General features: G+C 37.4%; 1 protein-coding gene across 1 annotated transcript; it reads left to right on the forward strand.

The window, feature by feature from the left end:
* Nucleotides 1-8,165: 8,165 nt before the first annotated feature.
* On the forward strand, nt 8,166-8,786 carry LOC140244255 (GTP-binding protein Di-Ras1-like). Its single transcript, XM_072323897.1, has one exon. It carries the CDS (start codon nt 8,166-8,168, stop codon nt 8,784-8,786), a length of 621 nt encoding a protein of 206 aa, XP_072179998.1.
* The last annotated feature ends 7,650 nt before the right edge of the window (nt 8,787-16,436 follow it).

Genomic DNA, 16,436 nt, shown 5'->3' on the forward strand with positions numbered 1-16,436 from the left:
ACAGCTAATTCTCTTGACCAGTTTCAGTAAGTGGCAGACTAGATGCAATAATATTACAAGATTACAAGATTCACGTACAGTTTTCATTACCTAAATGTTTGAAATTGAGATCCTAGTATTCACCATCCAAAGAGTGTCAGGGATTCACAGGTTACATTACTGTACAATATGTACCTAAATCAATGATGCGAGATATGTAAAAAGTCTAATGATCCACATTTGGATCGACGTACGAATTTTTGTATCCACTGTTGTATCTTTCAAGAATGGAACACCGCCATATTTTTACACTACGTTGGTTATGGTGTCCATCGCAGTCTTCATGAAAAAAAGTGGTTTCATGCTATTGCAAGTCCTACACGGAGAGTGTACACTGTCGTTAACTTTTTCTCGTATGTACATTTCTGCTTCAGTAGAGCACAGATGGTATACGTCTTTTTTTCAAGACCTTCTCTAATTTTACCATTTAATGTTTTGCCATACAAAATTTTATGTGGTATTTTATCCGTACGGACCTGCGGAAGAACAGTCTTCGGACTAAAGTATTTTGCCGTGCTTAAAAAATGAAATGAAATGAAATGAAATGAAAAGAAATATATATATATATATATATATACCGGCGGTTTCACACCATCGAGCACTTTTCATCAATCCTCAACATATATTCCCGACATAGATTATATATATATATATATATATATATATATATATATATATATATATATATATATATATATATCAATGGGCAAATGAATACACACATTGACACTCACGGACACAAAAGTCATGCACAATTGCTGTTGTTACCGTTGATGAGATCATTAATACCATCACAATATAATATTTATTCGTATATAGGCTTATATATATATATATATATATATATATATACATATTACCATTTTTATCTTTTTCGTATCATAATTCTTATTACGTAAATCCATTCGCTCAGACAGCAATGCTCAGAAATATAAAATGTGTATTTCATTTTCTAAGTTCGTTATTCGTTATCCCTTTTATTATCATAATTATATACACATTATGTTGAGTAATTCGTGGTCCACGTGTTGGTACAATAACATCAAAGATATAGAACAGAACTCAAGAAATATATCGTGCTGTCAACAACAACACTGTTTGAAGGACACAAATTTTCAGGCTCCCTGCCCTATACTTGGTAAGTGATTTTGATTTTGATTTTGACGAACGGGGGACGAAAATTTGGAGTTGTGATAAAAACCAAATGGCAATAATGCATTTTTCTATCGTGTCATTCCTTCTGTATAATACAATCATTACTGCCAATACGCGGATCAAATTATATAAATATTAAATACAAGGTGGAGTTGGCTTAGACACATTATATACGTGATGGGTGCTGTATTGTATACAAGTAGTCGTGACGAAGGAAGAGCTATAGCGGACGTTGCAGTAGTTAACCTATTGCCTTTCCTGACGCCGAGATTTCAACCTTTTTACGGGTCTTCGTCAGTGTTTAGGAAGTGAACATAACAAAAAGAAACCAGTTTGCGAATTGGTTGCTTTATTCGAACATATTCGGAAATAATATGTCAATCTCCTGTACTTACTATACACTGTATATGGAAGGGGACCTAAACGAGGGAGGGTGTGAAAGGGGAATACCCCCTCCCACGCCAGGGAGATTTTTTTCATCTTCAGAATTAAAAATCAACAATGTTGCTCACTATGGGTTAAGTATTTTGACATTTTTCTATCAGAAAAAAAAAGAAGGAAAGTTTTCTCCATCATGTTGGGAATTATTTTGGGGCAAAATAATGTGTTTGTACCCCCCCCCCTCCCATCATTATTTACCGCGGGGGCCTCCTCGTCCTTTAGCATCGACGTCACTGCATACGAGGGAGTTTTTGAGTTTTTAGGACTCAAAAGAAAATATCTCGTAAACATACTTTCACTAGAATTTGAGAAATTTTCAATCCCCAATGTGAACTAAATCTTCATGGAGGGGAACCAAACAAGGAAAGGGAAAGGATATTGTTATCCTTCCCACACGAATGAACTATTGCATTTTTTTTTTTACTGAAGTGACAGATACGGTGAACATTTTTGATACAAATTATTCGTCAATCTGTCAATGATAATAAATGTGTACTTTTTATATAGGTCTATGTCAAAGGACGAATTATGGGGAAGGTGCAATAAGGGAGGAAGGTCCTCCTATACGCGACGTGTTTGATTTGATTTGATTTGGTTTGGTTTGGTTTGATTTATTTCTGCATTTTTCACGAATACAACGTAACAAACAATAAATTTCCGATACCATTCACATTATATTCAATCCAAAATGATGTATCAATAATGAAATATTGTATAGGTGAATTATAATCGTGCAAAAACATTTGGAAAATCATTGATTACTCAATATACATACAATAATGTTTCGTCAAAGTGTTGCAGTAAAGATACTCACAAAGTCCACTGATTGGATCGCGATGTTTGAATAGGAGGCCCAAAAGTGTAATTATGGATCTGGAATGGACTTATGGGTTTTAAACTGTTTCGAACTGAAAGGGGATTTGGGAGTTGTTTACCCAACGTATACCGCTATCAGGGGCGGATCAAGGAATTTCGTAAAAGGAGGCGCCTTTGCAAAATCAAAAGGGGGCGCACTCGCCCCCCCCCCCCCAATTTTTTCTTTTTATTTCTTTTGTTTTAACGAAAAATGAAGAGGGGGCGCGTCCGGTGCGCCCCCTCTGGATCCACCACTGGCTATAGGCCTGTGATATCAATAGCAGTTGAGTCAATGGAATTGAGAGGGTGAATTATTGCTAAAATTTCTACGAGAGTTGCATGCATACATGTATATGTCTTACCTGAAAAGACGCATGATCAACGAGAGTTACGGGCGAAATGGATCACATTGCGTGTAACCTTTCTCAATGGTTACACGCGAGACTCATGACTTTTGTGATTTGTTGGCTTTTTTCCCCATCAGTGAAAATAATCATGACGCTACATGTAAACGTCTTGCTCCGTTATATATCTGAAAATACACACAGACACGCACATACATTATGTACATGTATAATTATGTGTGCGTATAGGCCTATATGCATAATGTTGATGCACATATACACACATAATTATACATATTCATTCATTCATTCATTTCATTTATTTTCGTTCTCATTTTTCTTCCAACAAAACATAACACAAAATAAATCAAGAATTCTATCATAAGCATACATTAGAAAGTATGACAAATAAACGATAATCAACAAACTAATATACATACATGCTGGAAATACAAAGTTATGTTTAGAGGGGGAAAAGAGAACTGAGAGGTCCACTAAGAAGCATTGCTTGTAGATTGTGGACCACTCAAGAATTTCTTCAAAAATACTTACTGTAATTACAAGTACATGATATAAAAATAATTAAGACAAAATGAAACAAACAACAAAGACACAACAACATGGCATGACTAAACCGAGGGGGATACGATTAAAAGGAAAAGGGCAAAAACAAAATTAAAGGAAGAAAGGAAGGAAAGAAAGAGAGAGAATACATGAATATTTTACATAAACAGAATTGTAGAGAAGTTTCAATGAAATCGAAATGTAGGTAGCAGTATTATAGATTGTTTCCTAAGTCCGATAAAATATGTTGTTGTTGTGTTTTAAAGAAAGAAGAAAAAGAAAAAATGGGACCCTATATATACAACAAATAATTTGCCCCAGACAATACTGACATGAATCAAGCATAATAAATCTTAAATGTATCAAACAAGAATAACAGAGATGTCAAGAAGAACCAGGGATGTCTCCACGAGGGAGCTCAAAGTCTCAACGAGGGAGCACACAACGTCTCCACGAGGGAGCTCATATTGGAAGTCTCAGCCAGTGAGCTCATAAAAGTCTCCACGAGGGAGCTCATACAAAATAACTCCACAAAGGAGCAATGCAAATATTAATTCTTAGAGTAATATTACTCTGATGATTAATTAGAGTAATATAATAAAATAATACGATAAAATATGAACAAGCGTTCAGTTATACCGGGGCAATGGTGTCTTCTCTTTACTGACCTGTAAATACAAAGTCCATGTTTATTAATTTTGATTTCTTTTTTTACGTGATAGCAATATGTTCTTTGTATTAAATCATTATAGTTTTGTAATATCTTGGCAACGGTGAGTTTCAGGGGGATATAATGTATGAATGTTCGTGACCGAAGAAAAGGCAAACATAATTAATTTTTGTTATATTTTGTGTCCAAATCAAGAGCTAGGTGAATGTACAGTATACATCATTGATTCTCTGCATTATGTGTTTACGCGTATACAGACAAAACATTATTCATATACTCGGTGGTAAGCATGTATGGAAACGTGAAATTCTATCCTCGATAACTTTCTAGAATAAGGTACGATTTCGATGGAACTCGCACCATTATAATGTTCGCCTTGTTATGTTCTATGCATTAGTCAGTTGTGGATAAGTCACAGTTTAAAACTGCTTTAGTAGTGGAAAAGTGATAAAACCGGCCTTCCGGGAGGGTACAGTTTTAAACACTTTCACATAATACAGCTCTGATTTACACTTTTGCACATATTTCTTGAAGGGATTGACCTTTGTTTAATGAGCTTTATCATTAAGTGAGATTTCGTTTTATTTAATTTAATAGATAAACAAGCAAAATATAGCCAAAATGAATCTTCAGATTGCTCAGCAAGACGGCGGCATCAAACCCCGCCACCAAAGGCACAGATGCACCTGTGGAATTCTTTTGTACATCAATAGAAAAGTGACAACTGTTTGAATAATTACAGCCAGTTGGAACTCCATCTCTTAACCCTAAAGGGGCCGGGCTTTTTTGGCTATGCTCAGACCGGGGGGGGGGGATGGATTCCGCCCCCCCCCCCCCCCAGATCTCGGCCATCGGTGGTGCGATCGCGATGAAATTTCGCATGCGTGAGACCCACGTCATAATCTACAAGATTGTGTCATAAGATTTTTTGAAACAATCAATTTCTAATTTTAACTAATTAATTATGCAAATCAAGCACAAGATCATATTTTAGCCTAATTAAAAGCATTGAGAGTCTAATTTTTGATCTGTGTATCTGTTTTAGCATATTCAACAATAATTGTACATCACAAAAAGTTTCAAAACTCATTTCAATTCTTATGTATTGTATTGTTTTCAGAATTTCTTATGTATTTCTCTGTTTTTCAACTTTTGTTTTTCCTTTGTTTTTTCATTGGAAATTGTCACTGACCATTTTTCTACCACAATTAGCACAAAATTAATAAATGAAAGTGATTAATTGTAAAAATAATCAGGTTTTTATGACAGAGCACTGTTTTCCATAGGAAATGTACACAAAATCACAAAATTGTGCCCGTTTTGGGGCGACATTCCGTTACAAAAATGGCCGTGGCTTCGCAAAAGTATGCACGGTCGTTGCAAATTTGGTCTCAAAAGTTGGGCGAGACTTGAACAAATAAAGTCAAGAAGCTTCGCGACGAGGCCTTCTCGCGTTACAGAATTATAGCGCGAAACGTCGAGGGGGGGAGGGGGGCGGATTCCGCCCCCCCCCCCCGGCCCTTAACCCTAAAAAGACTGGGCTATTTTGGTAGCTCGAAAGACTGGGGGGGGGGGGCCTAAAGGGCCCCCCCTTAAGATCTCGGCCGTGGATCACCGCGGAAATTTGCACAATGGTAGTGTGCGATGTAATCTACAAGATCGTGTATTTAAATTTTCCAAAATAGTCTTCTTTTATTTTATTTTGATTAATTATGCTAATTTATGCAAGAAATCAGACTTTTTGATCTAAATCAGTAAATAAAGCTCCAAAAGTGTTCATTTTTGGTCTAGATATTCTTTGTGGCATTCTTAGCAAATGCACTTGAAAAAAAAAATTGGTATCAAAATTAATTTCTTATTTATTTTATTGTTTTATGAATTTCTGATGTATTTCTTTGTTTTTACATTTTGTTTTTGTTGTTTTTTTTCAGCAAAATTTGTGGCAGACCCTTTTTGAAGCATAATACTACTAAAAACAAATTGATTTTAGCCATTGAGAGTAAAAATAAGCATATTTATATGAACCATGTGATAAAACTCAATTTGTATTGACTTTGTACACAAAATCACATTTTTGAGCCATTTTCGGTCTCACGTGCATGTACAAAAAGTTATGTAACTTCAGAACCGTACCCCCGGGCGTCACAAATTTGGTGTCAAAATGTGCGGGAAACTCGAAAGAAAAAAGTCATACAGCATCGCGGCGAGAGCATTGCGTGTTGCTGAGTAATCGCGCGAAATGTCGAGGGGGGGGGCCTTTTAGGCCCCACCCCCCCCCCCCAGTCTTTTTAGGGTTAACCTCCTTGCTCCAACACAACTCCTCATCCCGGCAAATCGCGTCAGCCAGGTAAGTTTCTTGGTAGACTCTTTCGATATAATTATTGCAGGAAATATGAAATGGTGTCAGACGGGTTCTCAAACCCTTACCAAAACTGTGTTTTCACGTTAGCGCCAAACACTGCTCTATAAATTTCCTTTCCTTTTCATTTTTTTTTTCTTTTTTTCACACAAAAAGGTAAAATATTGAAATGAGGGCCCTTTGTCAGCTGTCGGTACGTCTATTTGAATGCTTAAAAAGTATATATTGTATGTTTAACAAAAATGAATAGATATAGAGGGGGGGGGGGGCGCGCCCGGTGCTCCTCTCTGGATCCGCCGCTGAGTCATCAGAGCGTCTGACCGTTCCGTATACTAAACCCAAATAATAATAAAAAAAAAAAATACAATCACGATTCACAAAGATAATCATCGTCAAGAGAGATCTTTATATCGTATAAATGAGCTCTTCTAGTGGGTTGCAGACACACACACACAAAAAAAGGGGAGATGCCTTCAATCACTGGATTTTGTATTTTGTTTTCGAGGTGAATTAAGCACTTCAAGGGCAGTGGTGGATCCAGGGGGAGCACACCGGGTGCGCCCCTCCCCCTTAGAGTGTCAAAACAACAGAAATAAAAAGAAAATATGGGGAGCATGAGGCCCCCCTCCCTTTTATATTTTGTATAAAGGCGCGTCGTCATTACGGAAATACTGGATCCGTCCCTGAAGAGTATATATTTTATATGCGCATCTATATGTTTCTACCCCTTCATGCTTCGTGTATGGTGCGGCCTATTATGACCCGAAGGAGGTTCGAGAGATGGAGTCACACGGACGGCCGGCGCCACGTTTTGAAAAGTGGGGGGGGGGGGGCAATTTATGTTTCTGGTGCCACTTCCGGGTTTTATCAGCTAACAAGCAAAAATGAAATAAAAATGAAAAATAAAATAAAAAAATAAAAGCGGCTACGAGCATGGGATCAAAGCGAATAACATTCGATTTGATCACAATCATGCTCGTAGCCTCCACTAAAAATATTTGAAGTAGGCCTATGTGCCAGATTCGATCTGCCGCACAGACATAGGAAGACCAATGTATTTACGTGTCATTGCATAATCACCAGCTTATAAGGAATATGCTCAGATGGTAATTACTTTACACTATCCCTATATATACGATGGGCGGTGTAGACATTCTTCATGATAAAGACGGGAATAACTGAAATATATCAAAATTACTTGTCATAATCTTAACATTACCCATAACAGGCCTTTCAAAATACTAGCTGTATTTTCTGACTATACATTCTCTGTATTTTCTCTTGTTGTTGACCTTAGTGAACATTCATTAGGGACTTCTTCTATACAAACTATGGATGATCCAATGTTCAATCACCGCGGGCCTAGTAGATGTAAAAATAAGGGGGGAGAGAAGTCGCTGAGCAAATATGATGTACTGCATTGGTTTGTTACGTACTTCACCACATGCTTCACGTCTCCTGCGGTTCTGGATGTTGATTGGTTCCAAACTTCACGGTAATTGGATAATAACGACCGAGAGTCTCTGATTGGGCGGCAATCCGAGTGAAACCCTTAAAGCTCACCTAGTCGTCAGTGCGACATAGAACAGTGTGCAATTCGCCTACCATTTGCTTTTCATATGGAAAGGAGAAACTGAGCTCGACAGCATATAAATAGAGGTGTCCATCTCCCGATACAACTCACATTCTCGTTCACACCGAGAAGATTCGCCTATAGAATAGCGAGGCATCAGCAAACATGATTGGTAAACTCTCTCGAAGTAACTCTGTCACCAAACGGGTCGTCTTCTTCGGCGCCGCCCAAGTTGGGAAGTCAGCTATCATCCGCCATTTCACCAAGAAGTCGTTCCCTACACATTACCTGCCGACGGTCGAAGACATGTACGACTGTGATGTCGAATACAAGGGAATGAGTGTCAGACTGGACATCCTAGACACGGCGGGCAGCTACGTCTTTCCAGCTCTGCGACGACTGGCGTTGAACAGCGGTGATATCTTCGTTGTCGTTTACGCGAGCGACAACAGACAGTCGTACCTGGAAGCCTTGAGAACATGTGCCGAGATCACGGAGGTGAGGGGCCACGACGTCCCGATCGTTGTAGTCGCCAACAAAACCGACCTAACCGAGCAGACGGTCCCACGGCCCGAAGCCGAACTCATGTTCTGTCAGTGGAACACTTTCACGACGGAATGCTCAGCAGCGGACGAATGGCGAGTCAACCGGGTCTTCGACAAGTGTTTGAGCCTGATGCTGCCCTGCAGCGAGTACCCTCTCGAGTTGCTGTCCTCTCCGCAGCCAGCTAGGAGCAGTGGCTTGAAGGCAGTGTGGTTGCAATTACGACAGTCTCTTAAAAAGTGAAATTTATCGTGACGCAAGAAATTCGGACATGCAAAATGAGTCCACCATTCTCGTTGAATTTGACTAAAGATATCTTGTATCAAACGAAGTTTTATCTCTTTCCTCGGGAGATGGAAGAAGTTGAACGATGCAGTACTCCGTGAAACCAGTTTGAGAAGGTGTCGCAGAGATGGATGCGTGCAGAGCCGTTATAATCGCTTAAGAAATTTAATAATACGACGCTTTAAACTTTTAAACTGTGGTGATCGCCACCTGCACTTTGATCCGAGAACTTTCGTTAAATCAGAAAAGCTGGAACTCTTGCATTAGGGTGTAACTGGATCGATGAACATCGGAATGTGATGACAATCGCAAATTACTCTCGAACTTACTGCTTCAATTTTCTTTGATATCTCAAGCATGAAATTGTAAAATCGTGGATTGAACTCTACTTTAAACTGCAATGGTAAATAAATTTATGAATAAAATAGCGCAAAGTATTTTATATGTCATAACATTTCATTTGTTTTATGCAGTACGTGTATTGTACTATATAATATTTTATACTATAACCAGCTCGGTGTGATTGCGCGAGAGTTTGTGTTTGTATAGTTATAATCTTGCGGTGATCGTGGGATTGCGTTGGAACAAGACTTGATCTTGTAACTGAGAGGCCTATCTCTATTTTCTTTCGATTTAGTAAAATCGTGGAGGTTCAAGAGATGGAGTTCCAATATTGACTACATTATTCAAACAGCTGTGTGTGGATGCACCAAAGAATTCCAGCTCCACACGTCCATTTGTGCCTCTGATGATTGGAATTCGACAGTTCGTTACCGTCATCTTCTCGAGCAATCTAAAGATTAATTTTAACGCTAACGTGGTATCGGACATAATTTTCTTTGTTTACATAATGAATGGCGAAAAGTTATTTTCCGTCGAAAAGATATTACCGTATGGAGATATCTATAGCTGGTCATTATAAAAAGAGACGCAAATCCACGGTCCTCCTAACTGAGGGAAAGATTTCCAGTTTTGCACATAATTACACTGTTTCTTAGTCGAACGTGGGATAAAGAAAATAAGACTGTTGTGACTACTCACGAACCTTTTTGGGCAAAACTGAGAAAGCGTACCTTTTTGTCAACTTGTCGTGTGCACTGCATGTTATTAATTTCTTACTTAACAGTTCACTTCATTAAATCTCAGGGAACATGGACATCCAATGCCCCCGTCCCACCTTCCCCTCCTCTTTGTCTTCAACAATGCAGTCGACGTCCCCCATGTACATTCATTCATGGGCATAACTTGCATTACAAAAGCCATTTGGGTGATGCTCGCTATTCCGAAAGTCCCTAAGCCCTCTGCATGCCAGGATAATACCCTGTTCATAGGTTTTTGTGTGACATTTTGTGCACATTGGACTGATTGGCAAATAAGGGGTTGATCCGACACTAAAATGAGGTTCTTTATTCCTAAGGTTTCTCTAATCCAAAACTGAAATAAGGTTCGTTAGTCCGAAGGATGGACGGTCTGAAATGAAATAAGGTTCGTTAGTCCAAAGGATAAGACAGTATGAAAATGAAATAAGGTTCGTTAGTCCGAAGGTTCGTTATTCCAAAAATGAAAATATGGTTTCTTTGTCTGTAGGCCTTACGTGCTGAACCGTCTTTCAATTATTGAAGGGGATGATCAGTAGACGCGTGTTTTTTTTTTTCTGTCTGAATGGCCTCTTGATTATTCCAAGTGATGCTTTGCTCACACTGTTCATGGCAAAGAGGAGGGGAACATATAAGGATGAGGAAGGGAAATACTTCTTTGTTCATGGCATTAACAGGCTACAATATTGAGGATTGTATTGCAACTTCTCCAATAGGTGTGTACTAATGTCGTGTTTGTTTGTTTGTATGGGTGATTAAAAGTTTGTTTGCGTGCGCGTGTGTATGTGCGTGTGTGTGTAGTGTGTGTATATTAAAGGCAGGCAGATATAAGCATTCAGGGATCCCCCTTGGTAAAAGTATATCTGCTTCCCCTGAAAATTTTATTTGACGTTGAAGCTCAGATTAAACGTGAGGTTATACGAATGGTGTTATACGGGGGCGGATGAGATGGGCATCCAAAGAATAATATCAAGGGTTCTTCACCAACCCCCCCCCCCCCTCCATTTAATCCACACATACACACATTATATTACAGCTGTATATATACAATACATTGCACTGTCATCATAAATTATATATATATATATATATATATATATGTATATATATAATTATATCTATTATATGACGTAGTTTCATCACCCTGTGTTTCTGTTTTCTCTGTTCTGTTGTTATTTATTTTATGTATGAGTTAAGTTTTTCATTTCTGTACATTTATGTGGTATTTTATCCGCACGGACCTGCGGAAGAACAGTCTTCGGACTGAAGTATGTTGCCGTGCTTAAACAATGAAATGAAATGAAATGAAATGAAAAGAAATATATATATGTATATATATATATATATATATATATATATATATATATATATATATATATATATCGGCGGTTTCACACCATCGAGCACTTTTCATCAATCCTCAACATATATTCCCGACATAGATTATATATATATATATCAATGGGCAAATGAATACACACATTGACACTCACGGACACAAAAGTCATGCACAATTGCTGTTGTTACCGTTGATGAGATCATTAATACCATCACAATATAATATTTATTCGTATATAGGCCTATATATACCTATATATATATATATATATATATATATATATATATATATAGATATAGATATAGATATATTACCATTTTTATCTTTTTCGTATCATAATTCTTATTACGTAAATCCATTCGCTCAGACAGCAATGCTCAGAAATATAAAATGTGTATTTCATTTTCTAAGTTCGTTATTCGTTATCCTTTTTATTATCATAATTATATAAACATTATGTTGAGTAATTCGTGTTCCTCGTGTTGGTACAATAACATCAAAGATATAGAACAGAACTCAAGAAATATATCGTGCTGTCAACAGCAACACTATTTGAAGGACACAAATTTTCAGGCTCCCTGCCCTATACTTGGTAAGTGATTTTGATTTTGATTTTGAATCAAAATCACTCGACAAAGGGTTGGGCGTATTCATCCCTGACGAACGGGGGACGAAAATTTGGAGTTGTGATAAAAACCAAATGGCAATAATGCATTTTTCTATCGTGTCATTCCTTCTGTATAATACATTACTGCCAATACGCGGATCAAATTATATAAATATTAAATACAAGGTGGAGTTGGCTTAGACACATATATACGTGATGGGTGCTGTATTGTATACAAGTAGTCGTGACGAAGGAAGAGCTATAGCGGACGTTGCAGTAGTTAACCTATTGCCTTTCCTGACGCCGAGATTTCAACCTTTTTACGGGTCTTCGTCAGTGTTTAGGAAGTGAACGTATTAAAAAGAAACCAGTTTGCGAATTGGTTGCTTTATTCGAACATTCGGAAATAATATGTCAATCTCCTGTACTTACTTTACATTGTATATGGAAGGGGACCTAAACGAGGGAGGGTGTGAAAGGGGAATACCCCCTCCCACGCCAGGGAGATTTTTTCATCTTCAGAATTAAAAATCAACAATGTTGCTCACTATGGGTAAAGTATTTTGACATTTTTCTATCAGAAAAAAAAAGAAGCAAAATTTTCTCCATCATGTTGGGAATTATTTTGGGGCAAAATAATGTGTTTGCAACCCCCCCCCCCCCCCATCATTATCTACCGCGGGGGCCTCCTCGTCCTTTAGCATCGACGTCACTGCATACGAGGGAGTTTTTGAGTTTTTAGGACTCAAAAGAAAATATCTCGTAAACATACTTTCACTAGAATTTGAGAAATTTTCAATCCCCAAAGTGAACTAAATCTTCATGGAGGGGAACCAAGCAAGGAAAGGGAAAGAATATTGTTATCCTTCCCACACGAATGAACTATTGCATTTTTTTTTTTTTACTGAAGTGACAGATACGGTGAACATTTTTGATACAAATTATTCGTCAACCTGTCAATGATAATAAATGTGTACTTTTTGTATAGGTCTATGTCAAAGGACGAATTATGGGGAAGGTGCAATAAGGGAGGAAGGTCCTCCTATACGCGACGTGTTTGATTTGATTTGATTAGGTGATCCGAGTATCCTCTCGGATCACCTTCTGTATTTGTACGGATTCTTTGTTGGTTCTTCTTCTTATTTCTGGACAAAAGTTGTGTATCTACTTACTCAAAAAGTTCTCAGAGTATCAATTTCAAACTCATACCATATATGTATCATGTCCCAAAGACGACAAATTTTATGTATCACTGTGATCAGTCGACCGTGACGTCACTATGACGTCATTATATGAAAACACATTTTCATTCATATCTCATTAATGGAATAGAATTTTTCAATGAAATTTACGTCACATACATTTCAAGTTATGCGCATTTTACTCATATTCTCAAAATTCATATTTTCTCTTAAAACGTGCGCGTACGCGCGCGTTAAAATATTTTTATGCTCAAATCGAGCTCAAATTTTTTTTGCACACGTTTCAGACCATTTGGAGCATTTTTTGAAAAATTGAAAAAATTGGACGGACGCGTACGCGCGCGCACATATACGCACGTACAGCTCATACGCAATAGAAATTCCCCGTTTTTTCACACTTATCGGATGCGTAAAATGTCAAGGAATATTTCTACCAAGTTTCAAGTCGATCCGACTCAATATGACGTCATACGGGCCCGTCAAAGTTGAAATTCCGCGCGCGCGTCAATGGCGATATACAGTGCAACAATGCAAAAAAACCGCCAATTTTGAATCCGATTTTACTCGTCAGGATGGACGGTGACCCCCCATTTTCTTTACATATTCTGAAAGCTGATGAGTTGTACATGTCATTTCATGGGTTGGCGATGCTGAAAAAATGATAAAAAGATATCAAATTTCTTAATGAATTTTAAAAAGTAAATTTTCAAAATGACGTCATCAAATTTCAAGTTCATTCAAGCATATTTCACTTATTCTTTAGTTGATTTTCGTCCAAATTTCAATATGTTGTAGCTTATTAAATGGTCTTTCAGATATATAATAACAACAATTTGATTGGATGACGGTATCACCTCGTAAAAAGGGATTAAAAGTAACATTGTTAAATTTGACCAGTTTACGTGTTATCTCTATGGGAGTGCAGGTTTTCTGGAAATGAAAACTGACATGACTATCTTTATCGAGCACTAGCTCACTTATGCTTCGGTGAATTTCTTTCATATTTTAGTATGTTGTAGCTGAGACTTTGGGCTATCGTAAATGTGCCCTTCGTTTTTTCATACGGAGTCGGCATCATGCCCAAAAACTTGGTTGAAATTAAAGCTTATCTTCCATGTATTTTCATATTCCTTTCTTTCTGCAACTTTCTTTGCAATAACTCAAGAAAAACAAGCTCTATCAGCCCAATATTTTGCACATGTTTAGTTTATGTCACGTACATTATTTTATAAAATAACAACTACTTGATCGGGCACCTTCTTGGGTATGTAAATTAGGGTCAAAGGTCAAAAATGTTTCATCCTGTATCTTGGTGAATACATGTCTTATCTTTCCCATATTTTGCATACGTAAAGACCATGTTACAAGAATCATTTCACAAAATAACCACTTTTTGCTCAGACGCCATCTTGTCTGTTCAAAGTAGGGTCAAAGGTCATATGTACTTCTTTCTTTATCTTCATTATGACGTGTTATCTCTATGGGAGGGAATTTTTCTAGATGTGAAAATTGACATGATTGTCTTTATCGACGACTAGCTCAATTACCCTTCGGTGAATTTCTTCCAGATTTTAGTATGTTGTAGCCAATGTGATACTCTTTAAGTTTTCTTCAATCAAAGTTTTAATCGGATGATGTCTTCACCTCGTGAAAATAGATATAATGTAACCTTGTCAAATTTAACCAGTTTACGTGTTATCTCTATGGGAGGGAATTTTTCTGGAAATGAAAATTGACATGACGGTCTTTATCGAACACTAGCTCACTTACTCTTCTGTGAATTTCTCCCAGATTTTAATATGTTGTAGCTGAGACTTTGCGCTATCGTTTCTTTGCCCACTCTTTTTCATGCGACATCGAAATCACGTCGAAAAACTTCGCAAAAATTAAAGCTTAGCTTCGATGTATTTTCATGTTACTTTCTTTCTGCAACTTTCTTTGCAATAACTCAAGAAAAACAGCCCCTATCACGCCCATATTTTGCACATGTTTAGTTCATGTCACGTACATTATTTCATAAAATAACAACTACTTGATCAGACACCATCTTGGGTATGTAAATTAGGGTCAAAGGTCATAAATTTTTCAACCTGTATCTTGGTGAATACATGTCCTATCTTTCCCATATTTTGCACACGAAAGACCATGTTACAAGGATCATTTCACAAGATAACCACTTTTTGGTCAGATGCCATCTTGTCTGTGCAAAGTGAGGTCAAAGGTCATGTGTACTTTTTTCTCTATCTTCGTTATGACGTGTTAACTCTATGGGAGGAAATTTGTCTAGATGTGAAAATTGACATGATTGTCTTTATCGAGCACTATCTCACTTACCTTTCGGTGAATTTCTCCCAGATTTTAATATGTTGTAGCTGAGACTTTAGGCTATCGTAGTGTGCCCTTCGTTGTTTCATACGATGTCGGGATCATGTTAAAAAACTTGGTTGAAATTAAAGCTGCGCTATCGTTTCTTTGCCCACTCTTTTTCATACGACATCGAAATCACGTCGAAAAACTTCGCTAAAATTAAAGCTTAGCTTCGATGTATTTTCATGTTTCTTTCTTTCTGCAACTTTCTTTGCAATAACTCAAGAAAGATATTCCCTATTACCCCCATATTTTGCACATGTTTAGTTCATGTCACGTACATTATTATAAGATAACAACTACTTGATCGAACACCATCTTGGGTAGGTAAATTAGGGTCAAAGGTCATAAATGTTTCATTCTGTATCTTCGTTGTAGTGTATACCGAATTTGGTACCAAAGATGGCAGACCTGACTCTCTTTTCTAAATGAGAATTAAAACATCACACGGTCAATGTCATTAAACACAGATGAAGCCTGTATGGTCATGCCTATTGCGATCAGCACTCGAATCATCGATTAAAAAAAAATCGGATCACCTAATTTGTCAGTGTTGACAAATTCCAAGTCTAGTTTGATTTGGTTTGGTTTGGTTTGATTTATTTCTGCATTTTTCACGAATACAACGTAACAAACAATAAATTTCCGATACCATTCACATTATATTCAATCCAAAATGATGTATCAATAATGAAATATTGTATAGGTGAATTATAATCGTGCAAAAACATTTGGAAAATCATTGATTATTCAATATACATACAATAATGTTTCGTCAAAGTGTTGCAGTAAAGATACTCACAAAGTCCACTGATTGGCTCGCGATGTTTGAATAGGAGGCCCAAAAGTGTAATTATGGATCTGGAATGGACTTATGGGTTTCAAACTGTTTCGAACTGAAAGGGGATTTGGGAGTTGTTTACCCAACGTATACCGCTATCAGGGGCGGATCAAGGAATTTCGTAAAAGGGAGGCGCCTTTGCAAAATCAAAAGGG

This window comes from Diadema setosum, chromosome 2 (genome assembly GCF_964275005.1).
Source record: "Diadema setosum chromosome 2, eeDiaSeto1, whole genome shotgun sequence".
Taxonomy (NCBI): domain Eukaryota; kingdom Metazoa; phylum Echinodermata; class Echinoidea; order Diadematoida; family Diadematidae; genus Diadema; species Diadema setosum.